The sequence below is a fragment of the Hetaerina americana genome, unplaced genomic scaffold, assembly GCF_022747635.1.
Source record: "Hetaerina americana unplaced genomic scaffold, ioHetAmer1.1.p SCAF_1, whole genome shotgun sequence".
Taxonomy (NCBI): Eukaryota; Metazoa; Arthropoda; class Insecta; order Odonata; family Calopterygidae; genus Hetaerina; species Hetaerina americana.
The window spans coordinates 56,345,043-56,368,592 of record NW_027286069.1 but is presented as its reverse complement, the minus strand read 5'-3'; the positions used below and the strand labels follow the sequence as shown (position 1 = coordinate 56,368,592).

The window sequence follows — 23,550 nt, the reverse complement described above, 5'->3', positions numbered from 1 at the left end:
TCCTAAGGTTGGTTTGATGATAGATATAAATATTTGGCGTATGAAATTCACCCAGATGTGGAGGAGTACCAGTTTCTTTCCGTATGCCGCCTGTGATTTTTCAGAGAAATTTGGTGCTGAAAATATCTCGATTAGGGTGAAGCTCAGAGTGTGTTAAATGAACGAGAGTCAAAACCTGGCCCTGGTCATTAGTCATTACCCATTGGATTACATCACCCGATAGGCCTATAAACTGAAACCTTCCCAATCCCGGATCATGTCATACCTAAGGCACAACGTTTTTATAAAAAGCATCGGTACAATTTTTTCCTGACATGTTCGTGAAGTACTGAATTCAGACCGTCAGTTAAGTGTGCGCTTGATCGCAGGTCGTATTGGCATTGATAAGATGACAGTGCACACCATTATCAATGAAAATTTGGAGATGCGAAAGTTGTGCGCCAAACTCGTCCCAAAGGCCTTGACGGACCTCCAAAGAGCAGAGTCAAGTGCAAAGACCTACTGCAACGACATCGGGACGATTCCCCAACCCCTTTACAATCCGGACTTGCCATTAGCTGACTATTTCCTATTCCCAAAAGTGAAATCCTCCCTTAAAGGACACCACCATGCCGTCAAAGGAGCTTGCACGCGTACTCTTTAGGACCTTTCGGAATCCGTCTACCAGGGAGCCTTCGAGTTGTGGAATAGTCGCTGGCAAAAGTGTGTCGGCGCTCAATGGGTGTAATTTGAAGAATTTTGAGGCAATGTAGCAATATCTGAACGAAAGATATTTTCCCGAATCTTTTTATACCAACCATGTACAGTTATGGACAGGTGGTAGACACCATCTATACTATCAGCGTCCGCTATCTTTTACATGACATACCAACTTTCATGAGTGATTGGAGGCGAAGGAGCACAGTGCTAAAAGTCATTTAATTGGATATTTTGTATTTCTCAAATCCTTTTATAGAGTTTTTTGCAATTATTTTGAGTTATTGAGTTTATTTCTCCTTCACAAATCATGCGTCATTGTATCAGTTAAATATCGTAGATTAAATTATTTGCTGCTATTGAATCTTCAGTGGTTTTCAAATAAACGATAGTAATCGGCGAAGTACGAAGTTCATTTTAATCCTAACGTATCAATGATAAAGATTAACTTTTTGTAATATTTTTAGCCAGAATCTTATTTCTTTGAAAATTGTACAAGAAGGAGTATAGTTCCTAAGAATACATTCACAAGCCAATCATTGTGGTAATGAATCAATTCCTTCGGTATCAAAGCAATGTTTATCATGACATGGTAACTTCAACTAAAGATTATTGGATTAACAGGTTAAGATCTCCAGCTGGCTTACAAAATCACGGTAAAATAATTATTTTAATGCGAATAATCAATCATGCTTTCAATACCATGATTGTGGAAGAATTTAGCATATTTTCCTCTTTCTAAGCAGATAAAACATACATATATACCTATGTACATTTCAGTTCAGGGTAACGTAAGTATCTTACTAAAGTCAGTATATCTAAGTATCTTACTGAAGTGTCATTCCTGTGAAACGTTTTTATGTGAGTGAATTGCATTTTAAATTTAATAAAAATATGTAGCCATTCCAATTTTTATTAATTTTAATTTTGAATGAGAAATGTATCGCGTTTCGTTTATAAAACTTTGGGTATTAATTTACATTTGGTAAGAGCTTCAGAAACATAAGAGTTTCAGGTTTAACTTTGTGGAATTCCTTCATTATGAGGGTAAAAAAAAGAAACTTGACACTTCCACGATAAAGATTTAGTATTTCACGACCATGGTTTCAATGCTGCGTAACATAATCCTGATGATGATGCGCAGCATCGAAACCATGGTCGTCAAATATTAAATCTTTATCGTGGAATTGTAAAGTTTCTTTTTCACCCCCATAAGAACTTCAGAAGTTATAACTGCTCTGTATCCTTGACTAAATAAGTCAGACAGAAAGTGAAATGATACATTCCAGGTGGTACGTTTAACGTGCGCAAGGAAAAGGCCTTTTATAATTGAGAAGCCTTTTTGTGGAAAAACCTCATCTTATGCGAATTTTCTGCGTAGCACTAAAACGTGTATGTTATATAATTTTCAGCCGTTATTTCTTCTAAAGCCACAATTTTAATTTGTCTCTTTACGTTCTCACAATTAATCAATGGTAGGTTTATTTTATTTTAATGGCTGTGTGAGTTTTTATTTGCTTTGGAATGCAGTTGGTAAGTGGAATGAAATAAAAAAAATATACTGGAATATTTGTTATTCATACGAACATTGGAACAATGATTTCTTTTTCTAAATTACTTAAAACAAGTTGCAAAGGAATCGCATGCCGCCATCCGTAGCATTTCTCTCTTTTGAGATTACTTCAGGCACCATTATAATCGCATTAGCTATATTATCCACCTTAGTGAAACCCTTTCTTAAAATTGGACTTCACGCCGAACTGAGAGTAAAAATTACTGGCTAAATCACCGCCATTGGCGACCTGAGAGGACCACTTTTTTATTTGGACTTTCTAACACGATCATGGATTCTTCTTTTATAGTAAATTGCGTATACTCTATTCAATTTCCGACGATACTGTTGAGGTTTTGATGTTTGCAGTCTTATGAAAACATTCAGCTGCGATTATGAAGAGGGCTTCATAGCTTCTGACATATTCACCGGCAAGAAAACGACAACGCCGGCCTTTTCCCTGACAAGAGCTACAAACATTAGGCAGAGGACATTTCTTGCTGGGAGGACATTGTGTGCTAATGCCTGGTTACTTCGAATGTCAGAGGAATTTAAATATAAGTTGAGCGGTAGATGAGGAGATTTTTTTTTATTTTATCTCAGTTCAAGCTGAGTATTACTTTCACCAGCTGATTCTTTTCAAATGGTAATACTGTTGTAATATTGATTGTTCCTGGGTATCTCACTGCATGGCTTCGTTAAAAAGCAACTTATGATACAAAAACTCATGTAACAATTTAATCCTCTGTCTCTATTTTGCCTGGCAGGTACGCAGCTAATGCCAATAAATCCACAGGGAATGCAAGAGTCGGACTATAGCAATATAATTCGGGAGTTTACATGGAAAAATGGGGCCATAATTAAGGCGCAGCATATTATTACGCATGCGTAACTGAATTTTTCTGGTAGGACCACTTACATGGTTGTTATACACGATATTGGACAAATCCTTCATTCTTAAAACTTGCTAAGACTATAGATATCAAGGAATAGCAAATGGGTTACTTTGTGGGAATGCTTTACGTTCATTACGGTCAATGAAATTCACTCGGGTAATTTTCACACTTTTTTATTTAAATATCATGGCTTTGAGACGACAAACAACATGGTTTTGATGTGTCATTGTCACGGATACCGTGATGATGATCTATTAAATACGAGAAACCTTCAAAGAAGTTTAAAAATTTTGATATTGAATTCCATTTATCACAAGGAACCATCGATGATACTTATAGGAAATGATCAAGTCAAATAGACCTGATTGTCATCTTTGTTCTCATTCATCTATTAGCCCTGCTCTTTAAAATGTAATATTATTAATTATTGCGAGGCAGTGAGATGGAATATATGGAGTATACGTCTACAAGAACTCAGAGTAATATTTCTTTTTTAAATTTAAAGTATTATCTTTTATATCTTTTTAGAAAAATTCCAATAACTGATTATAAGTGCTTTTACTCATCATTTTATGGTATAATTATAATTTCATTGCATATCTACGTGTAGTAGAATCAACTGCGATTTATACTTTGGCTAAGAATGCACGTCATAGCTGAGCCTTAGCTATGACGTGTATTCTTATAAAAAGCATAATAAAACGATTAATTCTATTTAGCTCAATGACATGGAATTGAAATATAATTGAAAAAACCTAGCCTACGTTGATATGCGTATTTACAAATTATACATTTGTTGGCGCTGATTTAATTTATTCCTAGTAGACAATAGAAAACATTTGCATCCGAACGTCTAAGGTCCTTCTTTTCTAGTTTTAGGTAAAACAAACAGTACCTACATCCTCGTGAATATATGCCTTATTATTGTTTCCCCATCCCCCATAATAATAATGCTTTATTTATTTTGAAAAATTGTACAACCATATTGAATGTCGTCAATATAAACATTATTTAGCATATAAATATAAGTTCCTACATGTGACGAAGATTGTCACAAAAGAATTCATCCAATGAGTAAAGTGGGTGAGCAAGCACCCAGGTATATTCTTACCCTATTCTTGAAGTAGTATTTAGATTCACTTTACCTCTTGTGGTATAATTATGGATGTGAGATCTTAATTGTTAAGTTTCTAGGTTAACTTTTACACGAATCAGAGCCTTAAAGGTATATAAACTAAATACAGTCATAATTCCGTTACTAATAAAAAAAAAGGTTTACAGTAATCACGTGGTGGTTTATTAGCAAGAGAGCGAGTAGCTCTTTTTAGTAGCAGCAAAATTTATTTAGCATGTGGGGAATGACCCCATAATTCAACATTATAATTCAAAAGACATTGAAAGAAGGTATGGTACTCATTTGAAATGAGGAAGTTGAGCTTCCTTAACATATAAAGCTTTACTCAGTTTGTTACAGACCTGACTGATGTGGGTTTCCTAGTTAAGTTTTGTGTCAATATAAATTCCTACTATTTTAGCAGTTTTACCATCAGTTATTTTTTATTGAAGACTGCATACAATATGCTGAGTTTTTTTAGCATTTAAATGTTAATGATCAACATCAAACCATTCCTTAGCCTGTCTTTGGGTAGCCCTAGATCGTAGCTTTGCATCCTCTAGATGTTGACATTTTTGCACAAAAGTAGTGTCATCAGCATATAAAACAGGTGCCCATATTTATTCAACACAAAAATATCATATCACAGCGATGCATTTTGAAGTAGTTCCACTTTGCCAGTGGAAATTATTCTGAAAGATGCCATATTCATTATAACTAAATCCCTGAACTGTTTTGCTGCCAGGTGGAGAGTGATCGTTTAATTTTCAAAATTAAAAACTTGATCAGATCTGATCAGTGTTTTCATGTGAGGGGCGCGTGTAAAATTTTAAACTCCATTTATCTTCTTTGAAATCTTTGCGACCATATTTCAATACACTGAATTAATCAAGAGGCAAAGACGTGTGGGTAGTTCACGTTAGAAATGGCCAAATTATACAGGTTTATCGATATTTTGGTATTTTCCAAGGATACATTGAAAACTCTCGCTGTATTTGCTTCAGATATATCGTATACATCGATATTATTTCCCGATACTACCTGTAGAAAACTGCAAGAACATGCTTTTTAATCAATGCTTTTCAAGTAAAATCATGTTTGACCACAGAGGATAAAAATAATGAAAAGCTAAATGCAAATTCTCGCCAGGTATTAAATTTAAAGATCTCCGCCTAGGTTCTCTCACCACCTCTCCTCCTACACATCACCTAGGGTCACAGGAAAGTGGTAGAAATCCAAAATCTGTAGTCGAAAAAATTTCGAAGCGTTCGATTTTGAGATGGTACATAAATGTGGTATCAAGTACGCTGTCCGCCCATCATTCATCATCGTATTTCATCGTTTCTCTAGTAGGCGTCATAGACATTAATTGATACCTTAAGATTAATAGCATCCAGACTACATTTCGCAGTTATGAGTCGATTTAATGTTCTCTGTACATTTTACATTTTCCTTTGGCGCGTCGCAGAATGTTCCAATCCCCCAGGCAGCCTGCAATTCTCTCATACTTGTCTATGTCGTTGTAGTACGAAAGCATTAATGCATATCTAATTGCATATTCATGTAAGTTTTAAAATTATTTCAAGTGGCATGTAATACTATCCGTGCTAAAAGTTAAAATTTATTTTTTTTAAATATATATATTTGAGCATAGAATACTTGTTTATAGGTTGAAACTATTTACCTTGAGCATTTATGAATAGGTTTAAGCTATAAAGATATTTATATCTTCAACCATTTTAAGAACTAACATATTTAAATATCTAGCGATCGTATTTACTTTTAAAGTGATCAATACAGTCATTTTTTACGTGAAAATTCTCCCAATAGGTTTATCGAAATATCAGTACTTTTTTTGGATATGATAATTTGATGGAAAGGTAGTTTTGAAATAAAACGGAAGCTGATATATCGTTACTTTTGTCAATATCACCCATACCTAATTCGTGTTTTTCAAAGTCATTGTTTGTGGCATTTTTCTATGGAGAAACTAGCCGTAAGATTAGAACCTACGAACGGTATGAGAGTAATGATCCCTTGTACAGACTGGAGTGTGATGCACATACGAGCATGCAATTCGTTCTCTATCAGCCAACTACCCTCGAGAAATAGGGCTCTGGCTGCCTTAAATTATAGGATTTTTTTCTTTTTGGTAATGGATCCCAGAAATGAATTGAAACAATCATGATTTCTCGCGTAGCGGGAACCTTTCCTTTCACATACACCAAAACATCAAACGGCAAAAAAAAGTCTCTCGTACCAGAATGCGCACTTAAGTGTTATGAAACGGCCTCAAGCTTTAAACAAATTTTTCATTCATGCCGTTCAGTCGTTAACTATTGCAAAATTAAGGCCTCTTTCATGGTATATTAATGCTCACTAAAAACGCTTGCAAATAGCCCGTAACGAAACATTCGGCTTGGGTGGTTGGACTCAAATAATTTTGTAATAATTACCAGTTTGAGAATTTAATATGTCACGAACAATCATCAATCTTGGAAAATAGGTGTTGACTTTATCAAACGATGAAAAAATATGCTCGGTGCCCTTTGCACCTTTTAGTGCATTGGATGCTCAAGAGGAACGAGCCCATTCTTAAATAGTATGCATCTGCTTTTTGCATGAATCTTTCAAATTTCATAAATTTATTTTACAAAAAATTTAAAAGTAATAATCATGTTTCTTAGTAACTGTTTTATTCAAGGTTTTACTTTTTATGTTCGCTTTATCAATTAAATATCTTAATAATCGCAAACAATATCAACCTCGAAACTTACATAAGCCGACCATTCACAGTGTTGATTATCTGCCAAGAATGATTTTCACCGATTCTATTTTTTCCTGCCACTCCTGCTGACGTAAAAAAGCAATATCCGCGGAAATCTCGTTTATGTAATAATGATTCCATGAAAAGTAGGAATCTGAATAAAATTGTTTTTGCGGATTAAAACACACCATTCCTAATTCTTCACCCAGTGATTATTAGTTTACGCTATTGGCTATCGAGTTGATGTTAATGAGAGAAATCGGTATGGGTCTCATTCATTTATAATGGCTTCATTTGATATTTTCCATTCATTTTCTCCTATTGATTCTTTCTTTAAATATACCTAATGGGTTTGGAATTCCCCATTTGCGCTCTCTTGCTAGACATTTTCATTTTTACAGAGGCTTTCATGATTCTCTCAACATTTGCTTCTTCTACACTATTGTTTCCAAATGTTATTGAAAGGCATGCCAACCTTTTAAAAATAAATTAAATTCATTTTGAGTGTACTTTGTTGTTGAGACGGTGTTTTTCCTTTTGTTAATTAATCGAAAATTTTAATATGTAAATCTTTTAGCATTTTGTTTGTACAGTACAGTATGTTTAATGCCATTATTAAAATATTACCTTATAATACTCTTAAATCAAAAGAACTCTACATTTATACGTTTTAATAATTTCAATTTTAATATAAAATTCCTTTACAATATTTTCCTTGACTTTTTTCTTGTTCTTCCTAAGACTTTTCAACCTAACAGCGGGTTATCACACATGGTGAAATTGGCTTATCAAACCATATTCCAGCGAATGTGAAGGGAACATCTTGAGGAGGTAATAGTCTTCAACTAATAGGATATACCGCTACGAAATATCATAAGTGACTAAAGAAACAATTAGCAAACTATTAATAATAATCTGGGGAGATAAACCTCTTGACATTTTCAGCCTTTTCAATCGCTCGTCAGATATCTCTTAAATAAGGCATTTCTGTATTTTGTGCTCCAGAAGTTTATATAAATTTTACCCTATTGAATTTTTGGTTCAAAACCTCAGTAATAAAATATCCTGAAATAAAACAGAGGTTAGATTTTGTCTTGTAGAGAAGTATTCTTACTATATTCTTCGATTGACTTGGTTGACTGAAGAGCTGATGTAAAAAAATTCTGATCAGCGAGTGGGAGATCCGGGTTCAAATCTCGGTCATATCAATAGATGTTATTAGTAACGACACTCGTGCTGAGAATTTGCCTCTTAAGTATGTATGCTTTGATCATTGCGAAAAGGCTTAGAGGAGCGGCTCCCAAATATTCAGGATCAATTTTACGGTTTTCCAGAAGACGTACCTTGATACGGCTAGCACGCCCCCGGTGGAAATGTCGCTGATTGGTTAGGAGCATCCCCCTACCGGAATACTTAAAATCGATCGAGTTTACATCAAGCCTAAAAGCCAAAGAGATAATTCCGCGGCGCCTGCATGTGCATTTCACTGAAAAACTGGCGTGGTCAAATCCCTTTGATATTGTGTAAGGATCTGCTGAGGATGAATTCTGAATAAATAAATAAATTTTCACAAACTGGAGTGGATGAAGCAGAGGGGCGAAAATTTGTCTCGAAAATCTTCCCTATCTTAATAGCAGTTAGCATATTACCCTTCGGTGATATTTGAAATTATATCTACCGTCTATTTAATCGTAGATCACATACAGTTTCCTCTAAACTTTATATATTAACATTCATGCGTATTTACCAATTTCATAACATTCATTGGAATGGATATAGTATACTCTAGGATTCAAATTTTTTTTTGTTTTCGTCACCAATCTTTTTTAAATATAGCTCCCCTATCGGAAACCCAAAGAGTTTCTAAAAATTTATCTTATAGAATCAGTAAAGAACTATGGGAATTTTGGTTATGAGATCGTAGAAAGAATAAGCTTCCGTGGATGGAAATTGAAAGAATTTCTTGAGAGGTACTAATGAGTCGTTCTCAATTAAGTAAGTTCTGTTATATTAGAAATTGTTCGGCCAATAATTTTTTAACTCTTGCCCTTCAGTTTTAATAAACTCCTATTAAAAATGTGCTAGCAGGAAATGAGAGCAAATGGTAACATGTGTGACTACTAAAAATGACCACTAAAATAAAAAACATAATTATGCTTCGTGAGGAATGACGAAAAAATATTGGATTTCGTTGAAATGACTAATTTTTGGACCGTGTATTGGAAAACAATTTGAGTAAAGCTAAAGTAATCATAGAAAGTGATGCAAAGTGTTTGAATTTTATTCATCCAGCCTAATTGCAGAAAATGTTAATTTGATATTTAAATTATGCTGGCCAAACTTAAAAAAAGGCCCAATGTGAGTAGGGACCATTCGCACTGTGGAAAATATAAGAAGACGACGGTAATGCGAATCTCATTTCTTCGGTGTAAAATATTACATTTAAAATTCTTATAGTCCTCTACCCAAAGATACTACTATTTTCACTATTCTGAGTCTTCTCGAAGCCTATTTGAGTATTCAGAATAACCGTCAAAATTTTACCGGTATACCTTATTTTTACTTACTCTGATTTAGTTATGAATTCTCAATAATACAACACAGGTCATAACAGTGGCACAGTGTCTAGTATAAATTAGTTAGCAACTTCAATTGATATTAACAAAATTCCATTCAATATCGCCCTTGACACAAATTACGCTGCGTAAATAAATTAAGCTGATTTAGAAAACTTCGCATTCTTACGAAGGTAGGTAGGTAGCTTGTGGATAATAGGCGGATGCACAATAAATGTTTCCTGTTCGAAACCCATCAGGAGGCCTCATACAGGGCCAACCCTCGTTAATGTGGACCCTTTGCTCGGACTCCGGAGCCACGGCTCGGGCTCAAGACCCTCCTCGACTTCGAACCTCAACTCGACGATCGGCCTCTGCGCTGCGGGTGAGTGATGAGCCATAGTGCCCTTTGCAACGAATTCGAACATTTCAAATACCAGTGCATGCCACAAAATTAAGGCACTCTTCACACTTATTTTACGGTGCTGATGAAAAATGTCTTTTAAATGAAGCTTTGCGATTAAATTTTTTTTTAATTCGTTTTCGTTTAGATCTTTAGTGGTTTGCGAGTGTGGAACATTTGAGATGACGAACAGTATGAAATGGGTATATTTACCTCTATTTTATATCGAAAATACTGCTGATAACATTGTCCATAATTAGCTCGTAAACTTTTGAAGCTTTCAAAGGAAAAAGGGAGAGGTCAATTGCAATATTATAACGCTTCGCCATAACTTCTCCATTGAAGGCTGTAAAATAAGAAAGGGATAATCCTAATGTCAATACTGAAGGAACTTGCTGACGACATTACATCTTATTTAAAAACTGTTTCGCACAAGTTGGTAGAGGAAGGTTCAGCTCCTCGGGACTCGAAGCTGGCTGACATGACTCCCCTCTACTAAAGCGGCCATTTTCTGTTTATCAGTTCTCTCAGAATTTTTCACTTCTGCGTTCCACCGCGCATAATCTTTCGTTCACCCGACGGACCATTTTTCACATACATCTTCGTCGAATGCAGCAGCTATTTCTTTCAAACTTGTACAAGCACTACTCCCGTTTCCAACATCTTTGTTCCATTCCGCTTGCTTGAAGGATATTTTCTTCACGTACTTACGTCCATATCTACGATGCACTTACGATCTACGCCCCTCATTGCTTCCTCTTCTCTCTCCCTTCTCATGCTATATTAACTAAATCAAGCATGCTCTCAGAACTGAATATGTATGTTTATGCTTCAACTATAAATTTAGAGACTACTGTATTTTCGCAGTGTATTTTGGGAAAGGTGGGAAAATTAGAATTTTTAAACATGTTTTTCTGGGATGCTACTTTTGCAGCCCGGAAGATTGATTTCAGACAAAGCACTTGTTAAGTAGATATCGGACAAGAGAACTGGTCAAACATGAGACGAAGCCAAACCCTATAATAATACCTCCATTACTTATTTATTTGATGAGATTTAGCCCACCGGCTTCAAAGCACAATTAGCTCCTGTTCACATGTTATTTCTTAAGAAATTGCTCTTACGATGGTCCATGTCCCTGAAATCGGCAAAAGTTTAATTTTGGAGTCGTAAAGTATCAGTATGGGAGCAACTTAGGGTTCCCTGATACTGCGTTGAAGGAGGTATGAAAGGACACACTGATGTTTATCTTGAAAACTTAGTTATCTTGATTATTTATTACCTCCAGGCTCAAGGTACCTAAATTTCTGTAGTCTCCGTACCCAGAACATGTGGAGAGTCTGAGGAAGCGTCTTTTCTCGGTAAAGTGTGAAATTACAGTGAAGTAATACAATAAAATATAATCATTTTATACTATTTTTTATTGAAGTACGCTTCAAGAAAATATCTTTGCGTCCTCAAATGTTTTGCCTTTAGACGATTTTATGCATCTACCCTTACTAGCCTACCGCTGTGGCATAGATGCAAGAGAGGAGAGCTGCTTGGCATTCCCCTTTAATTGCCATTGCTCCCCGCAAAGCGCCCTTGTCCACCTTGAAGTTCTAACGCAGTCTGCCAATTAAGGCTATTTGTTAGATGCAAGTACATAAGAGAGGCAGTTCTGAAAACTCATTATATATTAGACGGTCGTAAAAAATCTTGATTTTTTAACATCTTGCATACCCTGGGCGTTTTTGATTCGTAAGATCATCGCACCTCTCAAGATATCCTTTCCAGCCATTTACTCAAATGCATGTATTTAACCCATTTCTCAGATATGACCACGACTCTACGTTTCTAGCACTAAGTAATTAAATGCATGGCATCCCTAAAGCATTTTATTTCTGCGCTTTCATTTACGTTTTAGGTGATCAAGGAAACGGCCAACTTCATCAATTCCAAACCTTTTATGAGTGACGTGACTCAATCGACCTGTAAGAAAACCGTGAAAATTAACCTGTTTTGCAAAACCCGTCTCCGAGTCGAATAATCGCTGTCGCAAACATTTTGGTCGATAAACTTATAAATCGTCTAATGAAAAATATCTAAACATGATGTCGAGAGTCTTGACTGTTATTTGAGAATTAATGCTCAGTAACTGTCTTAAATTACTTAGAAAAATGCATTAACCTTTAACTCATGTAAGTGACCAACTGACTGATTTGCAGAATACTCTAGTTTTACATTCGTTACCTGCCCTGCTATAAGTTATATTTAAAGAAATGTGTATTTGATACTCTTATCTATGCCATGAATTTTAAATCTATGTTACACACCGTAATAGTAAACTAAATTAGTGCTAAAATGTGAATTTTATTGATACGCTAATGAAATGATGAGACACGAATTACCAGCAGACTGTTCTCTGTATTTGTGCGTAAATTCTATGCGTAAAAAAGTTATTATTAACTTATGTAATGTATGTTTCAGTCTGAAGCCTATTGAAGCAACTCTTAAACTATCTATTCACTCACGAGCATTGATGTTATGGGGAGATGCCATATGCCGATGTTTTATTTTCGAATTTTACTTTTTGCGATGGGTATACAGTAGTTGAATGAACTGTATTTTTTTAATTTGTCACGGAGTAATAAGTACTCATTCTCTTTTTGTCCATGGTATTGAAAGCGTCGAATCTCATATATCGACTTGGTTAGTCTGGTACCGCCCCCGCATGATAACTCTGAACTCATGCACTCGTCCTACCTTGGACACGATTGTAATGTTGACTTCGATGGCTTGGGAGAAACCTGGTAGCAGGTGACAATGGCTTATCAGGACCTCAAGGGCACCAAGCAGTCCCGCTATCCCGCAGCAGCTTTGAAGTGCTGCCACACATTGGGAAGGACCGTAAACGACTACGTTACGTACTTGGTGTGCTTAGCCTATTTAGTTACTTCTCCTATACACCCTGCAAGCCACCCAAAGGTCTATTGCACGGTGAACAAAAACGGGTAAACGATGCCCTAGAGAGACAACTAAGTTCACTTTTTCGTAAAATTTCCCATACCGCCAGAACTGACGGCTGGACTTAAATTTTGTAGTACATGTGATCACCTCACAACCTCATGGAGTGGACGAATATGCGGGTGCTTTGAACAGCGCTGACTCCAGCCGATTACCGGACAGGACCAGTGATCAGTTCTAATACTTTTTTAAAATGGCCAATGGTTTTTACGAAGTTTATTGTCACGCAATACGACCTTGCTAGTACTAATTGATCTAAGGATACAAAAGTTTTTTCCGTTGTGTTGAAAGTGGACTAATTCAAATGATATTTTCTTTGAAAGAACTGTAATTGTGCTACAATTAAAACTACACTAAAAACTACTGTAAATGTTCCTAAGTTGACTCGAATGCTTCTATTTTATTCAAGTGCGAGGTGATGCCGTACTTATTAGGGAACATTAGGGCAGCGTAATCTACCTGTATAGGCATGAAGGTAAAAAGAATTAATTTTACAAATTATTACTTTATAAGCACCTTTGCTGCACCTTTCAAATCTTGAGCCATTAAAAGAGGCAGAAGATATTACCTCGAACTTTAAAATGTTTTACCAAGTCCTAGGGTAAAAATTATTACGTCCGTACCACTTTGACCATCTTCGTCCAAAGCATTTTATAGAGGGGCTCTAGTTCTACACAGCCTAGGTTAATTTATCAACCTGAAAAAATGGGGCAGTATGATTATCTATGAAGTTTTGAACAAAGATTATCCAAATAGCCGGGGCACAAAGAGAAGAATTGGGTTGGGCAGAGGAGAGAGTTGATGACAGGGAAATGGAGTAGGATGTTATGAAAATATTAGTGACATTTTTCAAATGGAGCGTACTTTTTTAGAGTGCAGAATCTTGGTCGCTGTAAAAACATAATAGACCTAAGGACTTTTGAGATCTGGATGTGGAGATGAATTGAAAAAGTAAAAATGAATTGAAAAGAAAATAATTGAAGAAGTAATAGGGATGGTAGGGAAGGAGAGAGGGTATCTGGGAGAAATTCAGCGGAAGCAAGAACAGTGGACGACGCACATTATGATTGGCAATGAAATATTAAGACTGAGGTGGAGGGAAGAATTCTATGTAAGCGATATAGAGGGAGAAAAAGAAAAGGTACTCGTATGTTGGACGGGGTGAAGGGAGGCAGAAAGTTTTCGGAAAAGAAGTTAATTGCAGTGTAAGGTGTCTCGCTGTGTCATGTTAGATGAGACTTACAGATAACGTGGTGGTTATGTTGTGTCTCCATCCTCCAACACACCTTGAACAATAATAACCGGGCTCGTGGCCGGTCACCAACTGGGCCCTAGGTAGTTAAGAAAGTCCAACTTTCATTATTTTATAAAGTCCAACCCCCTTTATGTATTCCATCTCCCAAATATTCTTAATTCCACTCTTACATTCTCCTACTAATGCTCTTCATTTTAATGTCAAGTTTCATAGGCATTAATTAATATCCGAATGTGAGACATCCTGATGACGCTATTGCTAAAGCTCTGCCTAAATTTCATTTAGTCTTAAATTTATACTCCTGTACCCAAAGCTTTTTCTTATATATAATAACTCCTGTGATATTGACAAATGATACCCAATAAATCGCTCTGTCCCCTTTTTCAGGAAATAAGAATGTTATACCCTTTCTCCTTCAATTACTTTATTATTTTCTCACCACTATTATACTTGATTTCTAAACTATACTCTATCTATCTCCAGTCCCTCCTTCGTTCCACCACAGTTCCAGTCCCCATCATTTTAAACTCTTGTCTATTGAAAAGGTTCCAAATTATTTCCTCTCATTGATCAAACATCTACTATTACTAAATTCAATATCTACCCCTTCCTTATTCGGACAATTAGTTAGCATCTTCTGTAGGATCGCGACTTAATTTGTTGACCCGGATTTTATTTCTCCGACTAATATTCTATCACTCACCCGTTCACTAATTTTCTGATCTCATCCCCGTTTTCTGTTCACCACTTCAGCTACCGTGGTTGGCCGACTACTTTCACGTTGACTCCACTCCTACACTCTGGGCATTACTACGTTATTATGGCTTCAGTAGACCTCACTGTCTATCTATCTTACTCTAATAAAACTCTATCTACCTTACTATCCCCTATTTATTGTTCTATAATTTCGAACTTCACTTTCCTCAACGTCACCCCAACTCCCCATGCTCCTGTCATAGCCACTGCGGTCTAGCTCGCCCGAGTATAGAGAGCCCTGTAGTTGCTAGGATTCATTTATCTATTCATTGATTTCTTAATAATTACTCGATTAGATAATTTTGAAAGGTTACTGTTGCCGTTCTCATAGACGACTTTATCGTGACTCCATGTCTTTGACGACCACCTCACTGGATCTTCCGCGTTTGTAACGCCCCAATGAAGATAAGACAACATCACGTCTCACTCTTGACCATTGACCTATCAGTCCTGAGTTGACCACAAAAAGAGCAATCATCAGTGCTCTCACATCCATGTTATTGGGGTCATCGGATCATGACCATTCGTCCACGTCACCGTTATGGTGTTGGGGTGCGAATGACAAGGTATCGGAGTTTATATTGAACAAAAAAACGAAATAACGAATTTGGGGTATTTACCTCCCCTCTAACAATTCGTGGGAAATCCAGTAACACGACTTCCAGGAGTATGCATTTTGCTAACCCCATTATTTTTCTGGCCACATCATGAAAGTAACTAAGAAATATGTACGCTATTTTTCATATTTTTTAAACAAAGGATGAATTATTGCGTCAGAGAATAAATGATACCGATATGTCTGAAATGAAACCTTTATTCGATCTCTTCGAAATTAGTTGGTGGTTTGAGATAATTTAATTAAAAATCTTGAAGGCCATTTAGCAATAGTTGTTATTGGATTAGGAGTAATTTCATGTCTTGGTCATATCTTTGAGATTATCGAAGTTCTTTTTTTGGCACAGCACTTTATCCCGTAAATGTTAGACACACCAAGTTTCGAAGGTTTCTAATCTTCTCTGACCTACTTTCCCATTGATCCTTGTGTCTCTCCCGTAGATTTACATGCACAAGCGAATGTTTTCACGAACTGCTTCTTTGCATATAAATAAATGTATCTTCGTTGAGGACGCTAGTTGCTTCTTCGCCAAGAGTGCTGTTTTAACTTGAGCAATTATCTCCACAGTATTCGTCAAATTTATTTCGTCTAATATTATGTTCCACCCAAGGAAGGTAAAATATGCCGCTTGTTCGTAATTTCTCTATCCAGAGCGTAGTATTTGCTTTTAGCTTCTCTCTACCTCATGATAGGATTTTCTTTCTCCCATTGATTTTCAAGTTTATTTTCCTCAAGCACTTAATCAGCTACGTTCAAGAATGCTTGCAAGTTTCCTCAATCCTCTGCTCTACGAGTAACTGTGATGTCATCTAGCTCAACGAAGCATATTAATTTTTTCCTCTTTCACCTACCTTGCCTTTGTTTTGAGTTCCTTTTGCTCAATAAATTGCCTCTTCCACGCAAGCATACGTTGGAAATTTCTCGCTGCGTCTATGCCTTACATTTTAAATTTAGCTTTTATTTTTTCCTTCCGTCTTTCATTCGGGTCTTGACGTCTTGGCACGTATTGACTTGAAAGATTATTCTCCAGTCGTTGTATTCCATTCCAAGTTTTCCCAGCAATTTGAACGTCTTATTCCATCCAACAATGTGAAAGCCTTCTTCAAGTCCTCCAAACCAAAACCACAACTGGTTTAAGCGTATATTTTTCCCATCTGTGGATTTACTCTAAATGCACAACGTCCCTAGTTGGAGCGGGCATAATTTTTCACTTTGGAGAAAAATAGTCCACCATTTACTTATCTCGTCTATGCCACATGTCTAAATGCGACTGAAATTTTTGAACAATGGTCACTTCCGACGGCCAAACTTTACATAGTATGACTTGCTCAATTTTATTTTAAACTTATTTTTTATGTATGCGCTAACATATTTACTTGCTGGACAAAACATCACATTAAAACCATTTTCTATTGATTCAATCCTTCATTGGAAATATATTTTGCATAAGTATATAAATGAAATGCCCTTAGTATTTGCATCTGGAGATTGTATTGAAGGAAATTGTTCACAGCAAAAGATCAAACAATTAACACAAAAAAGATCTGCCGAAAAAATTAAAAATAAATTACCATTGTGAACATTTGTAATATAAGTGGTGAGTAAGTAACTATTCACAGTGTAAAGTAAGTGGTGAAAATTTCTGAAATATTTACTGCGAAGAGTTTACGTATTTTACGGCGTAGCTGCTTCGGTTGCCTCGGGCCGCGCGCTGGCAGTAATTGAGGGCCAACCCTCCTAAGAATCTTGGCCCTCGCCTAAAAATCTAAGAAATAAAAATTTTTTTAATTATATAAGGTTAGAACCCCATTTCCGGAGGAGGCTATGGAGGAAAAAATATCTAATGGAGAATATGAATCGAGAGGACGGAACGGGAGGAGGAAGGCTAAAGGAATTGTAAATGCAATATAATAGTAGAGGAGCATACTCTGCTTGAATCACCACCGAAGACGATATACGACCCTAACTAGGGAAAGCAATGAGAAATAAGTAAATTCCAACATGACTACATATTATTGAAGTAGAGTATCATGATCCAAAACCAAGCATTCAGTTGCATGAATAGGTGGTTGCTAAACCTATGATTGGTGATAGTTAATTGATAAGAAACTAAAGTGCATGATATAGCAGAAAAATGCATGAAATTAAAGCGAGGTTGGTCTTCTATCTGACTTTGGATGATGTCACCGCAAATGTTGATTACATGGACACGATATGGGAGAATTTTAAACGCTGACGAATAGAAACTGGAAAGGAGACAACACCTTTGAAAGGATAAGAAATAAAATAAGTCTGATGGAAAGAACAGCCAGGGAAGTAGTCTTGAGGAATCTTATGCGGAGAAGTGAAAAATAATCTGGTGCAGCAAATGCTGCAAACCTGGAAATGAGGAATCACGTCAAGGAACACCCTTCAAAATGAAATACAATTCCGGAAAAAATTGTTGGTGAAATTGTTGATTGAACGTTTTCGTAGCGATCAACATTTTCTCCATACATTTTTCTTCAGGCTATACTTCTGCCTAATGAGCGAATTTCATGACACGATGTTTCTGTCCTCCTACTCAGGAGTTCTCGGTAGGAAGAGACGTACTTGGCGAGAACGTCGCTAGGAACTGACTGAAGAGTCAGTTTTAAATTATTGACTACTGGCATCTTATATGCTACCTGTATGTGGACGACCGTTGACCATTGTCCTTCTGCCTGCCTCAGCAACTTCTCCAACGGTGATTCGACGATTGGCAATACTATTATCTTCACTTCATCAAGGTTTTCGTCTGTTGTTGACGTGCTCAGGCGTTCGGCACGCTCTTCGTCGTTCACACTTTCTCGGCCCTCTGAGAACATTTTGTACCACTGTTAAATGTGGTTCGGTTCAAGGTAGCTGCTCCACATGCCACAGTAAACATTCGGAATGCATCCGCGCACTTAATTTCGCGTTTCACACAAAATTTGATACAGATTCTTTGATTCATCTTTTGGGACAGGCAAAAATCGAAGACAAGCCAAAACACGTCCCAGCAAGACAACTGTCAAAAATTAACTGGACATTCAAAATGTCCGAACTTTTCGGCATAAGGGAGAGACATAAGTACCATAACGTCACAAAAAAATCAAAAATATGTATCCCGCGGAAATTCAAAATTCGCGATAATTTCTGGACAGGCCTCGTTTATAATGTTATTCCCCATAGACGAGAGATCCCTATTTTTCTCGCTTTCTTCGCACTTCTCTATTCCAGAAAATTCAATTTTCTGCCAACTGTAGTTTATCTTCTCTAGGAACGAGAATTCAATTTGAAGAGTTTCTAGAGGCGTACTTGGTGAATCTATCCGGTTTCAATTTCAATCGGATATTATGCTTATTTCCAAACCCACACGTCAATACCTTTCCGGTCATTTGAAATGCGGCTGTTGGGGAAGATTGTAAAGGCTAAAATTTACAGAGAGGAAAAGGGACAAATATGTTATGCATCGAAGAGGAAGATACTAAGTTTTATACATATAGCAAATGAAATTTTGATAAATATTTCATCACCACTCGAAGTAGAGGAAGGAAAATATTTAATGTAGAATGGAATGAAGTAAGGTAGAAAGTAAGTGGAGTAAAAATAGTTTATTGTAATGTAGGGTGTTAAATCATTTTGTAACGTGTAAGGTGGGGTTTGCTCAGTCACCGGGTCGATCAAAAGCCTACCATAACCCATAGACTAATAATAAACTAAACATGTTCTTCCACCATCCCAGTAGGGGGAATTTTTATAGGTATAATTTTTAACGCGAGATTTTTCTGATGGAAATTGCGGAATTACTCCCTGAAGTTGAAGGGCTCTAATCACAAAATGTATACACATTTTGATCAACGAATCTGATGCCTGACAAATAATGGACCAAATTCTGGCCAGCATAGTTTACTTGAATGTATTAGTTTTTCGACTCATTTCAGTGGTGAAAACTTTATAACATGAGGGATCTAAGGAGCCTAGATGGTTTCATCTTCTTCCTGGGTGCTTATCTATCAGAAGCTGGCGATTACACATGCCAAAGCCTATTGGTATTTTCTGTCAGATTTCCGAATACAAATGAAAATGCCTCCGTGGAACTGAGAATTACAGTCCGAACATTTTTTTCCGAAGGCCGCGGGCCTGCCATCATACCCAAGGCCGATCAACTATAGTCGAAAATTCCTTAGAAATTGGAACGAAAATCTCGCAAAGCTACTTTTGCTGACTCTTCTGGCATCAGACTTTGGAAGCTAATAGGATCAAGCTAATTTTATTCAAACATCTGTCTGATCTGAAATTGACAACTCTTCTCTTATTGTCTTTTAGATTGGGGCTCATAAGAGGAATGCTACAACATTCAATGGAAAAAATACATTTGGGAAAACTGTCGTTTTCAGAGTCAATAGAGCGATATGCCTATCATAATAGGTACCATATTTAAATTGCCAACCTTGTAGATATTTGGTTTCGTCTGAGCCTCCAAAAAAATTAAAAATAGAAATTCCTGGAGTCGAATCCGAAGGCGTTAAGATAAGACAAGTTTTTTAGAGGTCCCTCGGGCCATATTCAAATCTCGTCAATTTCAACACTCTAATCCTCTCTATAGCTTGAGACAGACCCGTTACTCCTAGAAACGTATTTCCCGATAATGTCCGTGGGAAATTTACTTCGAATTTAGAACAAGCCAAAACCGTTACAAATGGGGCGTCTAGAAGATTCCCTGGTCTAACGACAAGAGGGTGCCTTAAATAGCGTCGGGGATTTGTATTAATAAGTATTGAGGAGTAGTATAAGCGACGGGGGCCAGCAGCACGTACTCACGCAAGTATTTGATGAAAATTGAGTTTTTGACCAGTTTTTCAGGTGATTTCGTCCGTTTGGAAGGGAGAGGGTCTGTGCCGTGCAACGCTTAAGGGAAGCCCTTGGAAAAACAGCTGTTTTTCCATATGGTGCGTATTGCAAAAATACGCACGAATTCAAATCAAGTAAAGTGTGAATATATGTGATTCAAAATTATCGTAAAACATGCTTACTTAATGCCTTCACTTATAATAAACAAATATTTAATGTTTAACTTCACATATAATCTGCGCACAAGCATTGCCGTTGATGTGTCGCCCTTCGTTCTCGGTCGGATTAAGTTCCTTTTCTCATTGGGATCTCTCTCAATCAACAGCATGAATTTGATATTCACAAAATAGAGCATGTCCCGTAGCACTGATTGTTCCGACGGTGGGACGCTTTCCCCTTCTCATGTGTAATGCCACTGATGAAATACTACATATTTTACAAGGGCCAAAGAATCCTATCTAAAAGAAGTGCGCATTTAAAGAGAGTTATGACTCACTGTAGTGTTCAGTTGTTTAGAATTGACGCCTTAGCAACCTTGAATTCCTCTCTTTAAATACTCATGAGCATGCGAGACTAATTCGACCGAATGTATTGGCGAGGATAATATTGAAATTCTTACGATGAAAAGAGCTCGGTTATCAACTTTCAAGAGGGTCACATTGGACGCATAATTGTCACGTGAACTGTTTAAAGGGGTGTATCCTGGATGGAGCATTGCTATTCTATTCCAAATCATTGCCGTTAGCCACTAAAAGCACTGTTCTAAGACATACAAAATAAAAGGCAACATTACTATGAAAACGACATGACCTACTTTTAAGGTGTTTAATAGTAGCACAAAAGGAACTCGAATATCTTCAAAACGAAACCAAATCAACTTTTCCTCCATAACTAAACTGAATTCCTAATCCAATCGAGGACCATCTGTCACCGAAGGTGTAAATATGCGACAGAGCTATTTGGATTACTCAAATTGACGAAAATACTTCATATTAACCGTGTAAGTTACACTCTGATTGACAGATTCTCTCTCTGAAAAATTAGTGATAAAACGAATGACGTGATGCAGTCATACGGTCACACCAGACGAACGGACGGGTGTTTACAATTGGGTGTTTATAATTGATTCAAGTAGAGTGTTGGCGCAACTTAACGTATTTTATCATTTAAGCAAATCAGCTATTATTTATGTTCTAAATTTTCCAATGTATTACAGAATAAAAAATAAAATAAATGTAAACAACTTCATAGCACCCCGAATACGGGCTTAGACTTGTCATAATTGTAAATAACACAGCGAGCTTGACTCTAGTAGTGGCCCTCGCGCTGTAGATATATTCTGTCATTGCCAAGTAGTGAGTAGGAATGTAATAAGTCAAAGTTGATTTTGTCAATTTTCAAGGGGCTTGAAGGAAGATTTTAATGGAGGGTAGAAATGAATATGGATATTACCCTAACATTGGATTAAATGGAATTGTAAGTGTTAATTTTAAAACGAACGTAACATTTTTCGATATTGATGTCCTATTTTCGCTATATCAATTAAATTATAAATTTTATGCTCAAGTGTACCTTGAGATAATATGTTTGACGTCCACTACATGGAAAATATTATGTGACAGTTACTGAGTTATTTTTAAGGAGTTCTTCATAGTGTTATCAAAACCACGTAGAGAATGTTTTGTGAGACTAATAAAAGCTTTGTCTGTGTCATTTCAGCCAGATGAACTTACCAATAAGCTAAGGTTAAAGGTTATCGCCGGGCATTCTTTAGCTAAGAAAGACATATTCGGCGCAAGGTAATTTGATTATGTGAATGACTATCTGTTAGACGTGTTAATACGTAAGTAATTCTGACACATGATTATTCTCTTGCAGTGATCCTTATGTTCGAATTGATTTGAATACCATCAATGGAGATGAAACTGTGGATTCAGTTTTGACCAAAACCAAGAAAAAGGTGGCGTCATCGTATTTAAATTCGTGCTAAGAAATTTGACGGAATTATTCGTAAATAGATGAAGTAAATAAGAATGTTTCTATTTTTTTCAGACTCTCAATCCTCAATGGAGCGAGGAATTCATATTCCGAGTGAGTAGGCATATTGTTTGTGTGTATCTGATTGAGGGGCATGGCCTTTTATTGAACATAATTGATTAGACATCAGATTTCATGTTTCTTTGTTCAATTACTTCCCTGTCATTGCAACCTAAATTTTCAGTATTAATATGTTTTGATATTTATTTGATGTGTGAATGATCCGTATATTTGAAGATCACAGTACATACAAGGAACATGTATTTATCTATAATAATTAGGTGAAACCAGCAGAGCACAAGCTGGTCCTGCAGGTGTTTGATGAAAATAGATTAACCCGTGATGACTTCCTTGGGATGGTGGAACTCACCTTGCTCAATCTACCCAAGGAGCAAGAGGGGAGGGTTATCCCACCGAAGCAGTACATCCTCCGTCCTCGAAGGTAAATTTATTATGCTAGTAATGTATCTCGAGTTTGATTGGGTAGTGACTGCCCAAAGTTGGTTTTCTTAATAATGGAATGAATGGTTATTTATCCTGCAGCCAATGTAATGCTCTTGCATCAGTTTTTACCCTAAAGTTTTCATTCTTAAACGAAATTTTCAACAAAGCTAATCATTGAATGTGTAATTGCGTAAGATTTTAAGAATGTAATGCAATTGCTAATAATATAGCATAAATGTTCTTTGTGATAGGGCTTGCCAAGTAATAAATAATAGTGTATAGCTTTAATATTGGGTGGCATGGGATATTACCTCATTGTGTTGTGGCATATTTTGTAAAATTGCTACTTTTATATCTTCAGAGGGGGTCTACAACCAATTGTTTCCAAATGCCTTATAACTAAAATTTTGTGCCGCTTTGGTAATGTCACTTCTTCACAGGAAGGTTATTAGTATCTGGAAACTCAAGACAACTGTCTATTCTGTTCTGATAGAAGATAGGAGATCTTCTGGAATATGAATGTGCTAGTAAGGTATAACTATAAATGCTATAGTTCATAAGATAAGTCCAGCGATGATGAAATGTGGTCCAAGTATTCA

The 23,550-nt window shown here is 36.5% G+C and overlaps 1 protein-coding gene across 4 annotated transcripts in view; it reads left to right on the top strand.

Annotated features, from left to right (window-relative positions):
- Nedd4 (E3 ubiquitin-protein ligase Nedd4) overlaps positions 1-23,550 on the top strand; it is a 95,017-nt gene that overhangs the window by 37,773 nt on the left and 33,694 nt on the right. For 3 of the 4 annotated variants that reach the window (XM_071589862.1, XM_071589853.1, XM_071589879.1), the window contains exons 2-5: positions 22,190-22,269; positions 22,349-22,430; positions 22,523-22,561; positions 22,789-22,949. In XM_071589862.1, the coding sequence (XP_071445963.1) occupies positions 22,190-22,269; positions 22,349-22,430; positions 22,523-22,561; positions 22,789-22,949 (362 nt within the window). Of the gene's footprint in view, positions 1-21,803; positions 21,947-22,189; positions 22,270-22,348; positions 22,431-22,522; positions 22,562-22,788; positions 22,950-23,550 lie in introns of those variants that run through there. The other variant, XM_071589871.1, reaches the window with a different exon arrangement.